This window comes from Anopheles maculipalpis, chromosome 2RL, assembly GCF_943734695.1.
Source record: "Anopheles maculipalpis chromosome 2RL, idAnoMacuDA_375_x, whole genome shotgun sequence".
Classification (NCBI taxonomy): Eukaryota; Metazoa; Arthropoda; class Insecta; order Diptera; family Culicidae; genus Anopheles; species Anopheles maculipalpis.
The window spans coordinates 6,727,825-6,745,542 of record NC_064871.1 but is presented as its reverse complement, the minus strand read 5'-3'; the positions used below and the strand labels follow the sequence as shown (position 1 = coordinate 6,745,542).

Below are 17,718 nucleotides of genomic sequence, written 5' to 3'. Positions count from 1 at the left end.
ATCCACAGTACGCGCAGCCTCTTGCAGGTAATGTGATGCTAGAATTTTTAACAGTCGGTTTTCGCTTTCCGCGCTCGCTCGCGCCCATCTTCTCAGGGAGAGGGCGAAAGTACAGACATTGACATTTGGAGCTGCTACTGCATTACATTAGATTGATGCCAATTCAAGTAGCATTACGTTGGGTTTTGGACGCGCCAAAAGAGATAACCTTTACCCGGGCGGTTGGATCGTCGGATCGTAAACGTTTGACATTGTTGGGTGGGAAATTTCGTTACAGAAATGTCAAGATCTTACGGCAATAAAGCAGTTGAGGTGCGGGCCCTTCGAAGACGATGCCAGAAGAAGCGCAGAAACTGTTTTGGGTACACATAAATCATAAAACAGTTTATTACTGTAAAGGCTTCGTTTTATTGCATCAGGTGCAGAAAGAATGCACATAATTGCTAATGTGATGCTAAGCTGATTTGATGTTTATATTTTTCGTTGTCCGTGTTGTCCTCGCATGATCAATGCTACCGATTGTTTGGAAGCTTCATTTATCGCTCGATTGTTTATTCACTGATCACACCTGCACCGCCCTGGGTGCTCAACTGCAAGCAAATAGTGTCCCGTGGCTGTTCACACGTCTGTAGATACATCCAATTAGACAAAAGCCCGAAAGACTTCAACCGGGTCCGTCGCCTAATGCATTTATCAGCCGTCTCTCACCGGTACCACGGCATCAGCTTTGCTAATCAATCACTATCAATTTCCTGGTCGCCGCCTGTTGGCTACCTTTGGCATTTGGATAGCATTTTTTTTTTCTTCGGCAGCACACACCGTTGTTATGATCTCACCCCGGGTACGTACGAAGAACCAGCAATGTTCAAAAATTCGCCAAAAAATTCTCAAGGTTTTTCGGTGTGACTGTTTTCGTTGGCCGACTGTTAGCGCTACCTCGAATGAAAGCGTATCTATGCTCGAAAGGATATGTAATCAATTTCCCCTTACATGCGCGTTTCTAGTATGTAGTGGGATAGCTTGTCGCTTGCAAGCGTCTAGGAGGTAGTTAAGAAGACGCTACAGCACACAATCTAGGCCGGAGGCGGTTCGATTGCTTCATCACTTTCGACACATAATAATGGTCGTGTTCGTGTAGAATGGGTAAAATAATAAAATTCACCTGCTTTACCTCGCGCACTTTCTTGTCCGATCCCGATCCCGCTGCCGGCTGTTATTGATGGTCAGTAATTAATGGCGGACCTTCAGTGAAGAAGATGCGTCGTCGTCTGGGGTGTTTCAAATGACCAAGTGAAGGAATTTTGGCATGAGCACGATACAAAAACAAAAAAAAACGAAAATCTTCGCTACCACACACGCCTCAATCTAACCTTATCACACACGATCGTGATCGTATATCTTCGTAACCTCAAACGCCTTAAGTGCACCACGTTGGAGGTTGAGTACACGGCTCGTTTGTTTGTTTGTTTTGTTAAAGGGTGTTGCAAAACTCATCGCCAATTTCACACACCAATCAAGAGTCCATTTTCCTAGTGCTCCTCCAAAAAAGGCATTCCTGGGGCGTGGACCCACAATTGTAATCTGGTCCAATTTTCGGGTCGCTTATTTTTCGGGTGGGCTTTTTGGTTACGATATTAGGACGCTTCTCCACGCTCAAAACGGGTGACCCCAATCAGCTGTAGCCGAGCGCAAAGGGAACGGAGGGAACGCTTAACCACGAATGCCACACTAGCGGGTGCGCGCTCGATCGGTCCCGGCTGGGATCATAAATCATACACCATCCGTTCCATCAGCGGATCGCAAGAGTGGAAGGGATCGATTTTCGCATTGCTAGCATTTTTTTGTATCAGCGCGCGCGCCCACCTGGCAGGCTCAGTGTGGTCCAGGTGGGATGGAGAGAAGAGTCTTTGGAAAATGTCAACAGGGGATAAGATTAGCAGTATGGACTGGTGAGTTTATCAGTCAAACGGGCCTAAAATGAAGTCTCTCCAAAGAAGAGACTCCAATGAAAATCAATATCGTGATAGAAAATCTTCTCGCTGATGTTTTAGTACAGCTTTAGTACAGTGATTTACATCTACTGATAACTTGTTGTGTTTGTCAGTAGATCCACCTCCACTAAACCGTTAGCTATACTGGCCCAGTGGACCGGTAGAACAGCTGCAGATCGTTTCGGTGACATTTTATTATGTGTCATGTTGTGTGGCGCACGGAGGATGAACCCTTGCACTGAGCAAAATAGCTCAAATACTTTGTTCGTGCCGGAGGATCACATTGCAGACGTGGACGATGATAGTCGATTGCGCAAAATTTGCATAAGCACATGCGCACTGCTAGAAGGCTCGGCTCGGTTCGATGTTCGACTCAATCGCCGTTCTTCCTCTTGGCCAGTATCATTCCCGATGCGCCGGACGGTGGATATTGCTGGCCAATTGTGAAGAATGCAAGAACGGATCGGTTTTAGCATCATTCAGCTGGGAGGTCGCTGTGTTTACATTGGCAACTCCGCTTGTCCGTTCCGAGCTGACTTGTAGAGAGGAAATTTATGAGCCAATTTAGACCACGTTCCGCGAACATGGCGTCGCTTGTACCGAAGTTGTGAAGGTACTCGGTACCCATGTCTTTTCTATTTCCGGTAGAGACCATCTCCCGTGTCATCGTGTCAGCGATCCCGGGTTTCGGGTCAGTTTTGCCCTGTAACTTCCTCCCGTTTGGAGGGTCTCTTCTGCCTCACAACCGATCGCAACCCATCGTAACATGAACTGACATTTGCACCATCTAATCGCATTTACGACCCGAATACTGTTGGCAAACTTCTGCCAGGTGAGAACCGTCCGCCCGTAATGCTCGGGGGATAGCGAGAAGACGACACAGCAACCACACAACGCCTGTGCCGAAATGTCACGATTTATGGGACAATATTTTCGGGAAATTTATGAACCATTGGCAGTCGGGAATCTATAACCTCACGTAGACGTTTGCAGAGAACCGCGCGCATCATCATTCGAATGATGAGCTGTCATGTTGGGGGTGTCGCTTAAGCGCCGGCGGTGCGTTTTATGACAGTTCTGCCTTTGGTTTACTGTTAGTCCCTTTTTTCAGGCGAGATCAGATGGGCATCGGCTTGTTAATGCGTTTAAAGCATTGATTGAAGCAATGTGTGATGTAAGGCCATATTGAGAATGTTTTGCTTGGGCGCAAGAAGAAGGAATCAATGGTTTTATTTGGATCGTAATTAGCTGCAATGATGATTGTGTCCTTATGTTAGGATCAATGCCACGATCAAGACAAAATTCTAAACGAAGAAGACATAAAAGGGTAATCGGGCATTAGACATAGATGACATCTTCAGCCGGACGGATGGATCATTCGCGGCCGTTTAACGATCAATTAAGCTCTCTGCTAAAGAGCTCCGAAAGATCAATATTACGAAGGACGTAGAAGGTGTTTTAATGGTGTCAAATTGTTCCACAAGAAACGAATCATCAAATGCCAGGATAACAAAACTCATTGTTAGATGTAAAAACCTTCAATAACACAATTTCATATGAGCCATTTTGACTTGATGGTGGAAGAAAAAAATCACTTAACAGCTTAATAAAATCGAACATAATGTCAGCATGTCAGCAGGAATGTTTGAAACAAGCATGCCGCGCGGTACATCACCATCCGAAGCGAGGATGTTAATTCGTGCAGCATCATTTCGGCACCTGGTGCTGGCGTAGTGAATTGATTTCCCGTTACAGAAAATAATTAGCTCCTCGCGAGCAGGCGCAATCGCTGTATGACGCCGCCGATGCGGACCATCTTTCGCTGTTGATGTGACCTTTACGCTAAAGGCGGAAGAACAAACTTGGTAGTTTCTGAGTTAGAACCATTCCCGGGCATGGTTGCTTGGTTTCGGGAGACGTGTTGTCCATTAGTGTGGTGCCATTAATTTATTCATTTCCGTTCCGAAGTGTCGAAGTTGCTATTGTGCTACCGAGGAAGAGAATCTTTGGAATATTTGATTCCCTTTTTCGGCGAAACACTGAATGGAAGATATGCAATAATAAGCAACTTTTTACTGAACGGTCTGGAAGAATTAAGCGCACAAAGAATACAGCAGATGAACGAAAAATGCACCCACATTAATCACGCGAGAAAGATCCAACTATTCGCACCAAAGCATTAATCAAACTGTAAACATGATCAGCGTTAAAGATCGTGCAGCGTGCCACCGACCGATTAGGCCCTGTAAACCGTCTGTCACCTAAATTAAGTCACTATCATCTACAGCACGTCAGATGTGCGCGCGGGCTCGCGTCTCCCATTTATCTTACATCCAGTTACGCTGAGCGACTAAAAGGGTTCGTCGCTTGCTGATGAATGGAATCGTTTGTATCGCGGATCGCCGGCTGGATCTTTTGTTGTTTGTTGTTTTGCTGAATGAAAGTGAAACTGTAAAACGAGACAAAAAAAAAAGGAAAAGATGGAAGTACTCTGATTTGTTGTAACGAAAAACGATTAGTGTTCGGGTGTGTCGTCTGAAGATCGAGCGATCGATGCCTTGTTTTTCATATTCCTTTACGGGCCTGGGTTGTAACGCTGGCGAGGAATGAAGGTTTTGCATATTTTCATGCTCCGAGTACACGTGCACGAACCCCACCGCATCGGAACGGGGGAGGGATAACGCAACCACGCGCGTGCGAACTGTGCAGATCGTTTACGCCCGGACGACGACGAACCCGAAGACGAAACCGCACACAGAATCTTCACCAATGCTCGGTGTTGCCGTTTGTGACGTCGGTGTCGTGTGGGTCGAAGCGGGTGGACTGTATATAAACGACGTTTCGGTTAGGTTGGAGCATCATTCGCAAAGGAACCAAGCCCGATCGGTGCTAGCAAGAGCGATTTGTGCAATTGTGCTGAGTGGTCCGAAAAATTATCTGTGCAAGTGAAGATGAAGCAATTCGTAGTGTTCGCTAGTGTGTGCTGTGTTCTGCTGGCAGGACGTGTTGTGCTGTCCGCTCCTGCGCCACAGCAGGCTGGTGGTGCTGGTACAGCGGACCCGAATGCGGTCCAAACTGTGCGATATTACAGCGAAAACAATGGGCTCGATGGTTACAAGTTCAAGTAAGTGGTGTGTCCGCGAAGTGTGTGGTGCCAACGAAAATTGCGTGTGAAGCGTGAAGATACACCAAACCAATTTCTCTCTATCCCTTCTGATCGTTCCGTACAGTTACGAGCTGAGCGATGGACAGATCCGATCGGAGGTCGGTACCTACCGGGACGTGAAGGATGCGGAAGGCAACGACGTGAAGGCACTGTTCGTCCAAGGCTCGTACTCGTTCGTTGGCCCCGATGGTCAGACGTACTGGGTGAACTATACCGCCGATGAGAACGGTTACCATCCGAAGGTTGGCACTGGCCCAACGGGAGGAATTCAACCGGGACAGGAAGCGCCAGTAACGAGCGCTTAAAAAGCTTAGCGGACGTATTGTGGAGTTTGCTCAGCGCATCAAGCTGAACTTCTACCAGAAATAATGCTCAACGATCGGGCCGTGGATGTCCGCTGAGGACAGCACACAGGTTCCGATTCATCACACATACACACCCACAACACCTACCTGCGCACAGAGAACGATAAGAAACGAAAACACATCCGGCGTGCGCTTTCGGGCGTATTGCAAAGTCAGTGGCATTCTATTTCTAGGCTTAAGGATAGTCGATGTAAATATGATGCTTTGTGTGTTCCTTGAGACAAATGTTAAGGATGCTCAAATAAACAAAGTGTAGGAAAATGAAGCACGGATTTATTCTTTGGTGGATGGGTGTAGTCGGGGGGCGGCCCCGTGGTGTAGGCGACTGCGGCGCCGGTCTTCAAACGGCAGGTCCGGGGTTCAAATGCCATCCGGACCGTCCCCTCGTAGTGAGTACTGACTAACCAAATACGTGGTATCGGCGAGTCTAATAAGTCATTTGATGGCCGGCATGACCTTAAAGGACGTTAAGCAAAGAAGAGGAAGAAGATTGGTCTAGGCGTGAGAAAGAAATGTTAACAAGAGAAAGAAATAAGCAAATAAATTATTGTTCTAATAAAATCGACTACTGATTGATTAAGAATTGCGCATAATTTGGCAATCAGCAGCAATCAGTAAATAAATTTGTTGTGCGGATTTGAACTCAACATGATCCTCTAACTTTGTTTGTGCATTAGTAACTATTGTTAAGTTATCATGCATAATCAGCATAGTCTTCCTAGGGTTAGACTTCTCCTAATGTTAAAAATAAGTGATGCAAAAGCTACCTTTTCGAATCGCTTCTAGGATTGCTTGCCCACTTTATTACCACTTGACCAAATTAACAGCATTTAACATCGATAATAACTCCATAAGGAACTACTATGACTATTTTTATCGATGATGTTCATCATAAAAAAACCATACTCACCACCGTTCCGACTCCACCACCTCCATAAGCATGATCGATGGATGATCAATACTGATATGCAAAATTAATGATTGAAAAATCACACAAAGCAGTTGTTTTTTTCTCTCTCATTCATTTATTGTACGTTGCTGTTCCTTGCTGAAGATGGCACAAATTTCCATCCATTAATCAAAGCATCGTTGTCTACGGTTTGGCTGTGAAGGTTTGCAGCTAAGCGAATGGGCGATTCTTGCGCTCGTTACCCGAAACGTCTAGCTTACGATCGGTATCGTAGTCACCCGTTCCCGTCCGGGCACGATAGCCGTTCTCGTCGGCGATGTACTCTACCCAGTATGTACGGCCATCGTCCCCAACGTACGAGTAACGTCCCTGAACGGCAACAAACTGTACATCTTTGCCTTCATCGTCCTTGCTGTACCGGAGGCTTCCTTCTTCCTTGCGACGCTGCTCATCACTTAGCTCGTATCTACGTCGGGAGATGGATAAAGGGATCGTTTCGCTTCACATCTTTGGGCTGAAACTGATCGACGCTTTAACTTACTCAAAGCTGTATCCTTCGTTCTGTGCGTTGTTATTCTCGTACTGCACAATGTACGGCGTTGCTACAGGATCCACTGGAGCTGCCTGGGTGGATGCAACTAGCGTTGCTAGTGCTACAAAACCAATCACGTACAGCTGCATTTTGAAGGATGTTTCTCTGTTTGAATCTCTTACCGAATACTGACGATGAGAAGTCTTGCCTGAGGACCTTTTATAGTAGAAACTTTTGGGCGTCTTCCAGCTGCGAGTGTGTATGTGTTTTAGGTGGAAGCCTTGATTGCATCCCATTGCAGCAAGAGATTAGAGATTAACAGTTCGAAGGCGTTTTCTATAGCGCATCCATTTGGTGGTAATGAGCCACGATTAATCAGTATTGTTGACAAATGCTACAGGCGGTGGCGTTGCAGACGGATTGCATTTCCATTTGCAAAGCATGACAATCTGTCTAGAAAAGGATTATGATATTTGCAACGGAAGCGTGACCAAAATCATTCAAACGCGTCAAGGATGAATGGCAAAAAAATCCAATCGATGTTTTGAAGCAATTCTGTACAGAAAATGTTACTTTATTGTAGTTTTTATTGTAGTATCTTCCATAGTACAAACAGCGCCAAACAGATACTTCAGGTTTGTATTGTCATGTTTCTCTTTCGGAGGGACGAATGGTGCGTTTAAAATTACTTTTTGCCGAAGAAGATCGTCTTTTCAAAGTGGAATGCTTGTGGTTTCACCCGCTCGACTCGTCGGATATCGGTGATGAGCTTCTTTGAGTAGAGATCGTTCAGAATTTCCTTGAAACCTGTTTGTTCTGAAAGAAAATTGTATAAGAAAAATAGTTCAAAATTATTTTTAGCAATGCCGCATCAATCGTAATTCAAAATTGCATGGAAAACGATAAAAAGGCTCCTGCGGATGGTATGCAATCCACATGACATGACTGTTGAAATCGAAATGCGTGAAATATTCGAAACAGTCATGAAATATTTCAACCAAGGAAACTTTTCGTTACGAATGAATAATTTCAACAATTCATATTGAAATCATTCACTTCGGAGCATGATTATTATTCGGCTGTTATTATGCTTATCTTTTAGCTAAATTATGTTCATTATTTTATAAGAATAGTTTAAAAGTAAATGCATAATTTCATAAATTTGAAAAGTTTATCGCTTCAAAACCAAATCGTTTGTGTACGGATTGTTGCTATTGTTTAAGAATGGGTATATCACACTTTTCTAATGTTCACAAAATATAAAAATATGTTCACTACATTACACTTACAAAAGTCTTCACTCAACTTACTGTCAATTTTTTCGGTGTATTCTACAAAGTACAGGTAATCGTCGTGGGGTGAGCTCAGAACCCACTTTCCTTTCACTTTCAGCGTATCGTGATCCCAATCGTACACGTAATGCGAAAGCTCCACAATTCTTAGTGGTAATCTGCACAAAAAAAATACCCAAAAAGGAAAGAATGACATTCGTGTCAGCACAGTTGGCAACAACTAAATCACAATCACTCGTCGCTTACTCATCACTTAGCACGTTGTTAACGAATTCCGTCTGGTTGGAGATACGTTCCGTCACGACGTGTTTCACGGTAAGGAACGCACTGCACGGTCCGAGCTGGGACAGTAAAACACCGAACAGCACGCAACCTATCACTACACCGGCATCGACGCACTTGCCACCACTTCCGAGGAGCTTCATGTTGACAGTTCTAACGACAACGCACCAATGAGTATGGTAGGAAGCGCTGGTACGAACTTTATATTCTCAACTCCCGAAAACTGGACAGAGGTGTCCAAAAGAACCGAGCGGATGGTAATCGGGTTTCAGAATCGATTTGCCACGTGACGGGATATGGGCGAGAAATCGCGGCAGGCCTGGGCAGGCACAACCTGTTCGAGTTCCGATCGTCCACACCGACTTCGTGTGTGCGCGCGCGCGTTTGGCGATAGAAGAAAAAGGTTTTGCGTCAAAAGAGATGAGCGCTTTTTTGTTAGCGTGCCAAGTGCTCTGTCCAGCTTAAGCTACGGGTTTTTTTTCTGTTCACTTGTCCACGGAACTATATCTTCTTTGGCTACAGGCGGAAGCGGAATGCCGCTGATCAGACCCGTTGCGATGCATTAAATTAGAAATAGCATTTCTGAGGATTAGAAAAGATCGCTCGAGAATTTTTTGTTCTCTGTCGTTGATACAAGATCCATTTTTTTGTTGGTAAAATACCAAGGTGAACACAGTCCACAGGGAGGAGGGATGACTGCAGTTCAATTGGCAACGGATGTTTAATCGAATCAATAGAACTATTACAATTCTCAAGGCAAGGGTTCTTTTGTGCTCTGGGTGGTCAATTTGTGCTAATTTGTTTCGTTGAAATGGTTAGCTAAATGAGGAAGTCATACAGTCCATCAGTACATCGGTACAGGCGCTGTTAGGCTTGTTAATGAAGAACACTGCTTGAGAGCAGAAGCCTTGAAATATCCAGATCCAGCAAAAGGAAGATTTGTTCGGCGTGGCAAGCAAAGCGCTACAAAAGAAGATCAGTATCATAGTACGATATTGATGAGAAACCAGTTTGAAGATTTGCTTAGCGCGACAAGAGTAACATAACCACAACCGATTTTTATGGCGATCTTCATTCGCATGTCGCAGTTGTGGTGATCGTGCCCCGTTACGAAATCGAAACAGAGCACAAAGTAGAACCCTCTGAAGCAGATTTTGGTGGACTTCGCTGAAGTTCAATTAACACCTTCCCGATGGACGAGCTTAAAGTAATATCAAATATACACACCTCCGGCGACAGAAGGTGCAGAAGATCTTCAAGTACAGGGTGGATATTTACATTGGAGCGGTTTGTTGATCATTCACAATTGATGATTTAAGTTTTACTTTCGTTTTCAAACGTTCGGCACTCCAGCTCTGCAGCTGCAGTATCACAAGGCACCTCAGTTATCCAAATCCCAGTTCTATAAGCTCCACAGTCAGTAGAGTTTCTTTGCTTAAACCGGTTAAAGAATGATCTACTGAATATCAGCACACAAATCACACAAAAAAAGTATGTCATCGCTCTCCAGTCTTTACGCACGATTTCTTCTTTCCGGTGATCGTACCATCGGATCCATCAAAGCGATCGCACCAACAGAAGAGATATTTCATCATCAGTCATTCTAAGTAGGGACGGGACGCGAATTCCAAACTCGTACGTCCATCGGCCTGCCGAAATAAAGCTTCCAATTGTTCGGCCAACTATAAAATATTCATCAGGTGTACGCACAGGCAGGGCACTGTCCGCTTGCTTGCTTGGAACCGTGGAAAAGACTGGCGGGATGTTTGGAAAGTTCACCGGCCAGAAAGAACGACTCGTTCGTTGTCTAACGGCTTTTAAGCCATAACGCTATTCTTCCTTAACTGAATCTTAAAGCTCTTCTTTCTCTCTAACACTAGAGCTTGCTTCTCAAGGTGATTTTTTCTCCGATTTCACCACATGGCATGGTGGAAGCTCTTTTTAAAAATAGTCACCGCGTTGCAAATTAGAACGTCAACAGCCACAGCCCACCAAACAAAAAAAAAAAAAAGGTCCAGAACACTCTCGCTGCAATGTAAGAGTCGAGGGCTTGGTTCCGGGGCCTGTATTTGAATGGTTTTCCCGAACGGTTTTTCTTTCTTTTTTACGAAGCATCACATGATGATTGAACCGGTATGGTATCAACATAGAATTGTGGTGCGGGATCACGTTCTCCCCGCTGCAACAAAACAAAACGAATAAAAAAAAGCCCTAATTTCACATTCAGCAACGGAAACGCACGATGGGTTAGGTGATCAAAAGTGATCCTACCAGTTTTTTTTGCTCTGTTCGCTTCTGTTTCGCTTTGTTTATTGTGGATAAATGTTCGGGGCCGCATATGCATTGGGTCGCAAAACCAGTTGCGTTCGGTACCCATCCCTTGCGCGCAGAACCAGCTGGCAACGGGCGAGAGTGGTGGAACTGGTCGATGGTATAAGCAGTCACCCGTCAGTCTGTCTACACCGGTTCGCAGTGTGGATGCTCATGTTTACGGGTGATCTGGTTGACTGTCGGAGATTGTTGTTACAGATTTGATCTTGACACTTGCCGAGCCGTCAGCATCCAGGTTGTGTGTTAATTTGGTTTTCGGTCAGTGTTAAACTAATACCCAGCATCATCATCACCATCAGCAACACATCATGTCCAATTAGGAGCCGGCGCTAATCGTTGCCGAGGGATGTTTCTGGTCACTCAGTGGTCAGCAACTTTTGACCTAGGGCACGGGAGCCCGAGATTCTAGGCTGTTGTGGTCCAGATCTGATCTTAGCGCTGGAAGGCTACGGATGATGCTTTTGTTGAGGTGTGTTTCCCCTTTTCCGAATTGTTGAGTTTTTGAATGGAACCGGAATCAGTGGGTAAGCTTTTTGTTGGTGAAGGTCACGCCGGTTCAAGTGATGCTGTGTACTGTTGAACACGAACCGGGGGTAGTAAGACGTGAATTGAAGCTCAGCACCGGGTGGATTAATGAGCGGCATAAGGGCATGCTGATGATGAGCGCGTGATGGTTGCTAAATGAACAACAAAAAAAATCCCCACAGTCACACACTCAGCTAGTCCTCACGAGCCCTCTTGTGCGGAGAGCTACCTGGCGCACAGGTGTTGCAGAATGTGTTGGGCGGCTGGTCTTTTTTTTATCTCCTCCCTCGATGTGATGCTCTCGATCGATCGGCTTCGATCGGTAGATTGTTTTTGTTCTGCTGACTGCTAATGCTTTTTGGGTGTGTGACGCGATGAAATGGACGGGGAATTTCGGTTTGACGTGTGTTAGCAATTCGAGATAGTTTAGAGATTGTTGTCCTTTTTTTGGCCTTTGTTTTGTGCGTGTGTGTGTGTGATGCTTGAGCCAATCGTTGGGGATCTGCGTATTGCGGCACGATGGAGTCTAGGCTCATTGATGCTAGAGCCGTGCCTTCCGCCGTAGTCATGAACGGGAAGTTGAGGAAGCTACTCGCATTTGCCAGTTGCTGGCAGGTGATCTTGTCTTGTGTCGCAGTTGCCGAGCAAGCGGCTACTGTGGACGGCATACTCCGATCGGTTGTTGCAGTGCGGTAAGTGTTCGCGGATTCTGAAGGATTTGCAGGAGACGATTCTTATCTTGCAATCTTGATATCTCTACATCAGGTCACAGCTAGAACCAGTACTGACATATCGATTGGCACAGCGAACGACCGTACGGCCACAGACGACAAGAGCGGTAGGCTTATCCTGTGGCGGTGCGGTAAACATTCCAAGTTTGCAACGGTTGTTTAAATGTGTTACTACAGAAAAACCGGTAGTGAACGTCCCGAAGCGTACAGATGATATCAATCTCCGGTACAGTCCGGTAGAGGTGGTCAACTCCGAGATGAAAGCTACATGGACAACGTACAGCGATGGAACGAGTGACAGCAAACGTCCATATCAGAAGGAACCAGTGCGTGCGAATCCTCTCGGTCTATTATTTCCCACACTGCAGCAGATAAATCAATTCTCCCAGTGGCAACGACCCTACCAGAGTTTCAACCAGCTTCCAACAGCAACAACCACCACTACAACCACCACCACAGTTCGTCCACATGTGGAAGATTTTTATTTCCCTCCTGATCGTACTGATGATCGTTTTACGATACAAAGCACTATAAGGCCAACTCAGTATTACACCACAACGATCCGAACGAGTGGTCACGGTCCCGTGCAGCACCACTGGGCAACAAGCACGCCTGGTTCAACCTCCTGGCCAGGATCGGTAGATATAACGAGAGACCCGCTTGAGGAAAGCACAACAGAAGCTCCCGAAGACGAAAGTGGTCTAGGGAATCGGATCGATAGTAAACTTCTACTGTCGCTCGTAGGTTAAGCGGTTATCATCTAGGGAAGGTCATTAAATAAAGAATGGTTTTGTTTTCGTTAATAATGTAAATTTATGTCACTTTTCTCCGTCTTCTTCATTGGTGCTACAAAACTGTTCGTTGCATTTTTTTTTTTTGCAAATCATCCCCGACTTGGTCTAGCTACTGCGCCGTGTCCATTGATAACAATCAATTTATTTCGTCTCGCACGAATTCTACTGACGAGAGCTTAACGATACAAAAAAACGGAACCGGTTCCGAAACCGGAAAACATCCCTCACACTAGAAGGTGTTGTTGTTGTGTGAGGCAGAACATATGAAGACCACACACAAGATAAGAGGTTACAGATGTTGACATAAAAGTAGGAGCAATGCATTATGTGAAAGAAAATCTCTTAAGATAATATTAAGATGAGTTTTGGTTCGTCCTTTTTTGGTTTAATAAAAGAGGATTAAAACTGAGTATTTTTTGTTGTGAATTTTATTTACTGGAATTTCTAATTCGCATATAAATCATACAAATGTTGAGCACACACTGATACTCAACTGTAAGGGATGAATAACCCATGAAATCGGTTGGGTTTTTATTAGTTTTCGCAAATGTTGGAGGTTACCACCGATCTCCATCTGCTGGTCAGCGTCAGTTGCATTGCGATCGCGAACGGGTCACCATGGTAAACGTACGCTTGGTAGTACTTGCCGTGTGCTTTATGGTGTCAAGCCATCTCGACTCATCTTCGGCACGGTATGTGTTTGTGTTTTGTACTTACTGTACTGCAATTGAAGTATTATTTTAAGTTTCTTTTACATTCTGTAGACCACAGTTTTCGGGCAACTTATTTCCGGCCAGCATTGGAGTGAAGAACCCAATAGGAGGAGTGTCGTTAGGTGTACCGTCAGGGTTTCCTTTTAACTTTGGATGGGGACAGCAGCAAGTGCCACAGCAGCAAGTGCCACAACAGCAAGTGCCACAACAGCAAGTGCCTCAGCAGCAAGTGCCACAGCAGCAAGCCCCTCAACAGCAAGTCCTTCAACAGCAGCCAGTTCCTCAGCAAGCGCCACAACAGCAATATCCACAGCAGCAGCAGCCAGCTCCTCAACAACAAGTGCCACAACAGCAACCAACAGTCACCACTAATGCTCCCAATAGTGAAGGTTTAGATTCTCGTTTCGATGGAGAATCTGCGTTGCCGGAAGAATATCCGTGTCAAAACGTTGATACCTCGACTGGAGCGCCAAACGAAACCGGTAGTGATGGTGACAGTGTGACGGAACAACCATGCCTCGGCATTGGAGGGGGCAATAGGATTAATCCGAAACAGGCGGCATTACTTTCACTGGTAGGATAATCGGGCAACGATAACTAAAAAATCGAGCTTTCTCTACGAGCTGTTTTTTTAAGCACGCTTATTTAACCACTTTTGAAGGTGGATTTTATAATAAAACGTTCACTGACTGTATGTGAGACAACAGAATTGGCTGTATGTTGTGCGTTTGTTTTGTTACTATATCACTCGGAACGCTCGTTCGCAAAGCTGCTCAACGTCATCGTCGACAACACCTTCTGCTTATCATTCCGCAACTAACTCCAACCCCAGGATCCTAAGCTCTTTCGAGGAAGAAAAGGTTCTTCGGACGAGATTTCTCCTGCTCAGGATGATAAATTTAAAGTACGGTCAAGTTAGTTTAGTCACGAATAAATTTATTATTATTAATTTCATTCAATTAAGTTTACTTCGAAGATGCCAACACTGGGGAACCAGCTTTCGGTGGGTAAAACCAACGCTACCCCGGAAGCTGAAGGTGGCGGTATTTCCTTTAGCTCCTTGCCACAAGAACCTATACCTATGGTTGATTGTGCAAATGGTACTGGTTGGAAGGTGGTGATTCTTCACACTCGGGTCGAATGATTAGAGATGGATGGTGGCAGGCAGTACAGCCGGAGAAAAGGCTCTCACCCCGCGCATCCCACATGATAAAGGTTAAAAAGCTTGGGCAAGAAATACTTTCAGTTCGGTTCTGGAGACTTTTTGGAACGGCGCTTCGGACACTGGTAAGAGCAGGTGCGAGGTTAGGCACACAGTGCAGCAGCAGGGGGCTAATATTTATTCGAAGTTTGCTGGTGGAAGCGATGGAGATAGATTGGGCCGATCCTTCGCACTCGCCAACCCGATGTGACGATTTAAGCCCCTCATCTCATATCCCCATGCTCGGAACGTACGTACCGGTGGCTATATGTTATCGCTTCTTGTAATAAATTATAATTGGATTTGTTTGTCTTTCGGTGGGGTTTTTTGGTCGATTTTCGGTCGGACGGGATTAGATGAAGATTAGACCTGGGTTCCGGATACACCGATATATGTGCCGAAGACCGGAGGTCATGGCGCAGTTGGACGTAAGGCCTTCTTGAAAACCTGCCATCTTTGATGCGAAAGGTCGCAAAAGGACTAGGGTTTTTTAAGTTGCTCGAAGCTCTTAACACGCCCACCACTACCGCCACCGACGAGTGAGAGGAGTAGCTTCTCTTTCGCACTAACGCCACCAAACTTTGGTTCCAGACCAATCGGTTCTATTGGACGTGTGGGAAGGAAAAGATAGCAATGAGGAAAACGAGGGGTGATAACTTTCAGGATTGCTGCTTACCTTCCAAATCACCCGTACGCTCAAGGGTCAGCAGATATTCACCGTCCGCCGTGAGAAGGGTTATATACTCTACGATGTGATGCCTTTTTACTGCGATAACGCTGTAAAAGTAACATTTCAGGATTAGATACGATAGTCTTGGAAGAGAGAGAGGGTGCCCACAAATGCTTACTCGTCCTGTATTTGCTGCACAATAAGATCCAATGCGTTGGGATCCTCACCAATTCTCGTGTCACTCGGCAAAAACTCACACCTCGAAGCAGTGGTTGTGTTTCGATCGCCGGATACAACTTCGAATGCCTTACTTGGTCGTCCAACTTGTAGCAATATGATCGAGGAATCCACACTCGTTAGCTGGTCGGCTAATCGATCACAGTAACCACCAACGTCCACCGTTTCCAACGGTATAGAAAACACTTGAAACACGCTGGCCAGTGTCAAACTAATGACACCGCCGCTAGACAGCAGCAGTAGCGCGAATATCTGCCAACGATACATCACGAAGCGACCGGTGGAACTGATTGATCAACGGCAGTGTGAAGTGATATTTAAAGACTCAATTGCCTCCCAGTGTCTTTGCATAATTGCGGTGGAATGTGACTTGAAGTTACGGCCCACGACGACTATTGGCACGGTGCATGTCGGGTCGGATGTGATCATGCTCGTTCCCTCGCTAGAATGTTGTTATCACACCGCATCTAGCAGCGGTCGATTGTTGATCATGAAATTCAGTGGAAAATATTGGTTGATGTAAAGTTCCCATGAATGCTAGAACTGGTTTTCTTTTGAGGGTCCGCTACGACAAAAAACCGCAACAAAGATAGGCCACTTAAAAAACAGTTTATGTTTGGGGTAAATTTATTATAATACTTGATTAGGACCAGCTTCGGAAAGGAAGACAGATAAGCCGCTTTGAGTTCACAATCCCTCACGTTATCGCGCTTTTTTAACTGTTAAAGCCTTAATGTTGCCTCCGCCCAGTAGTGAGAGAAGAACTTTCTGTGCGTCATCCTCGCTCACATCAAAATAGGACACTACCTTTGGTTTGTAGTTTTTATCTGTGGGAAAAGATACGAAACATTTTTAAGGGTGAAAAGTAAACACCTTTTTGTGCGAACCAAACTTACCGATAACTTTTTCAGTGCTTATAGTGAATAAGAATCCATCCGCGGTGGCAAAAAGAAAGTTCTCTACCAGCAGGTTCTGCGTGTCACCTTTGATGAAACGAAGTTGATGCTCCTCTAGGCTGATGTTTATGCTGGAAGAGACATGGAATGATTAAGAATTCAAAATCACGTGACCATGATGCCGCTGCCAGAGACTTACCCACTATCGAGGAGATCCGTAACAATCGTTTGTATTTCGCCGAGATCGTGTTTTTCGATCGAATCTGTCTGCTGTTGAGCTGGTGCGCCCGAAGCTAGTCCGATCGATAGGCAAAAGACAACAGTTCCAATGGCTACTACTGTTGCTGATTGGCGGTGCTGCTTCATGGTGTATTTTTTATATTTCTTTCCCGATCTCTCTACGATTTAACTCCGTAGACAACCTGCTTGCGAATGATGGGTTTGCTTGATCGGTTGAAGTGTTTTATAAACAGTAAGCAGAAGAGGCAGACAACACACTTGAAAAGAGCGCGTTCAGCGTGGAGCACCAAATTCGTCCATGAAATGAGTACTTTTCGAGATCGCTGACGTATGGTGGGGAATTTCTGGGAACGGCGTACTTACCGCTGATGGATTCTTCAGTAAAAAAGTTTGGGAATTTCATAGCAACATACATTACTTGCCGATTTGTGTAGCATACAATAATTAAAGATTGCATCGTGATGCGTTTGAGATGTAGGTCAGTACATCCAACTGTTAATGGGAGATAATTGTTTAGCTGTATATTCTTTTCCCTACAGGAATACGTGACTACGCTGATGCATTTTGACGTTCTATTGCGCAGCTGTCACATACTCAACCAGTCGTTTGCACATCCTGTCAACGGTTGCAGCGCCCTTGCGTCAAAACTCCATTTGCCGACCGGGTCCTAATCCTTTACCGACCCCTCAAGGATGCGGAACCGCATGGTGCTTCACTCGCGCGAGGTTAATTCGATTTATGCATGCATCCGCGTACCGGGAATCCTTTGCATACGGTACAAAAACAGCGACAGAGGGGTTTTTTTGTGCTTGTGTATAATGCCGCAGGGTAGCCATAACCCT

General features: G+C 45.4%; 7 protein-coding genes across 7 annotated transcripts; 3 read left to right on the top strand and 4 right to left on the bottom strand.

Annotated features, from left to right (window-relative positions):
• Window positions 1-4,941: 4,941 nt before the first annotated feature.
• On the top strand, window positions 4,942-5,466 carry LOC126559385 (endocuticle structural glycoprotein ABD-5-like). The gene is made up of 2 exons (XM_050215535.1): window positions 4,942-5,115; window positions 5,222-5,466. Exons 1-2 carry the CDS (start codon window positions 4,943-4,945, stop codon window positions 5,460-5,462), a joined length of 414 nt encoding a protein of 137 aa, XP_050071492.1. The 5' UTR covers window position 4,942; the 3' UTR covers window positions 5,463-5,466.
• A 1,176-nt stretch (window positions 5,467-6,642) lies between these two features.
• LOC126559432 (endocuticle structural glycoprotein SgAbd-5-like) lies at window positions 6,643-7,113 on the bottom strand. The gene is made up of 2 exons (XM_050215588.1): window positions 6,974-7,113; window positions 6,643-6,898 (listed from the first exon to the last, which is right to left on the bottom strand). Exons 1-2 carry the CDS (start codon window positions 7,111-7,113, stop codon window positions 6,643-6,645), a joined length of 396 nt encoding a protein of 131 aa, XP_050071545.1.
• Window positions 7,114-7,589: 476 nt separating this feature from the next.
• LOC126559344 (uncharacterized) lies at window positions 7,590-8,681 on the bottom strand. Its single transcript, XM_050215491.1, has 3 exons — window positions 8,503-8,681; window positions 8,275-8,414; window positions 7,590-7,780 (listed from the first exon to the last, which is right to left on the bottom strand). Exons 1-3 carry the CDS (start codon window positions 8,679-8,681, stop codon window positions 7,650-7,652), a joined length of 450 nt encoding a protein of 149 aa, XP_050071448.1. The 3' UTR covers window positions 7,590-7,649.
• Window positions 8,682-11,945: 3,264 nt separating this feature from the next.
• Window positions 11,946-12,874, top strand: LOC126559379 (uncharacterized). The gene is made up of 2 exons (XM_050215529.1): window positions 11,946-12,086; window positions 12,160-12,874. Exons 1-2 carry the CDS (start codon window positions 11,962-11,964, stop codon window positions 12,872-12,874), a joined length of 840 nt encoding a protein of 279 aa, XP_050071486.1. The 5' UTR covers window positions 11,946-11,961.
• Window positions 12,875-13,465: 591 nt separating this feature from the next.
• On the top strand, window positions 13,466-14,215 carry LOC126559596 (putative uncharacterized protein DDB_G0271606). The gene is made up of 2 exons (XM_050215767.1): window positions 13,466-13,611; window positions 13,684-14,215. Exons 1-2 carry the CDS (start codon window positions 13,538-13,540, stop codon window positions 14,213-14,215), a joined length of 606 nt encoding a protein of 201 aa, XP_050071724.1. The 5' UTR covers window positions 13,466-13,537.
• A 1,045-nt stretch (window positions 14,216-15,260) lies between these two features.
• Window positions 15,261-16,007, bottom strand: LOC126559193 (uncharacterized). The gene is made up of 3 exons (XM_050215316.1): window positions 15,682-16,007; window positions 15,510-15,610; window positions 15,261-15,435 (listed from the first exon to the last, which is right to left on the bottom strand). The coding sequence occupies exons 1-3, from the start codon at window positions 16,005-16,007 to the stop codon at window positions 15,314-15,316; spliced, it is 549 nt and encodes a 182-aa protein (XP_050071273.1). The 3' UTR covers window positions 15,261-15,313.
• A 435-nt stretch (window positions 16,008-16,442) lies between these two features.
• On the bottom strand, window positions 16,443-17,002 carry LOC126559424 (uncharacterized). The gene is made up of 3 exons (XM_050215577.1): window positions 16,836-17,002; window positions 16,637-16,767; window positions 16,443-16,567 (listed from the first exon to the last, which is right to left on the bottom strand). The coding sequence occupies exons 1-3, from the start codon at window positions 17,000-17,002 to the stop codon at window positions 16,443-16,445; spliced, it is 423 nt and encodes a 140-aa protein (XP_050071534.1).
• Between the last annotated feature and the right edge of the window lie 716 nt (window positions 17,003-17,718).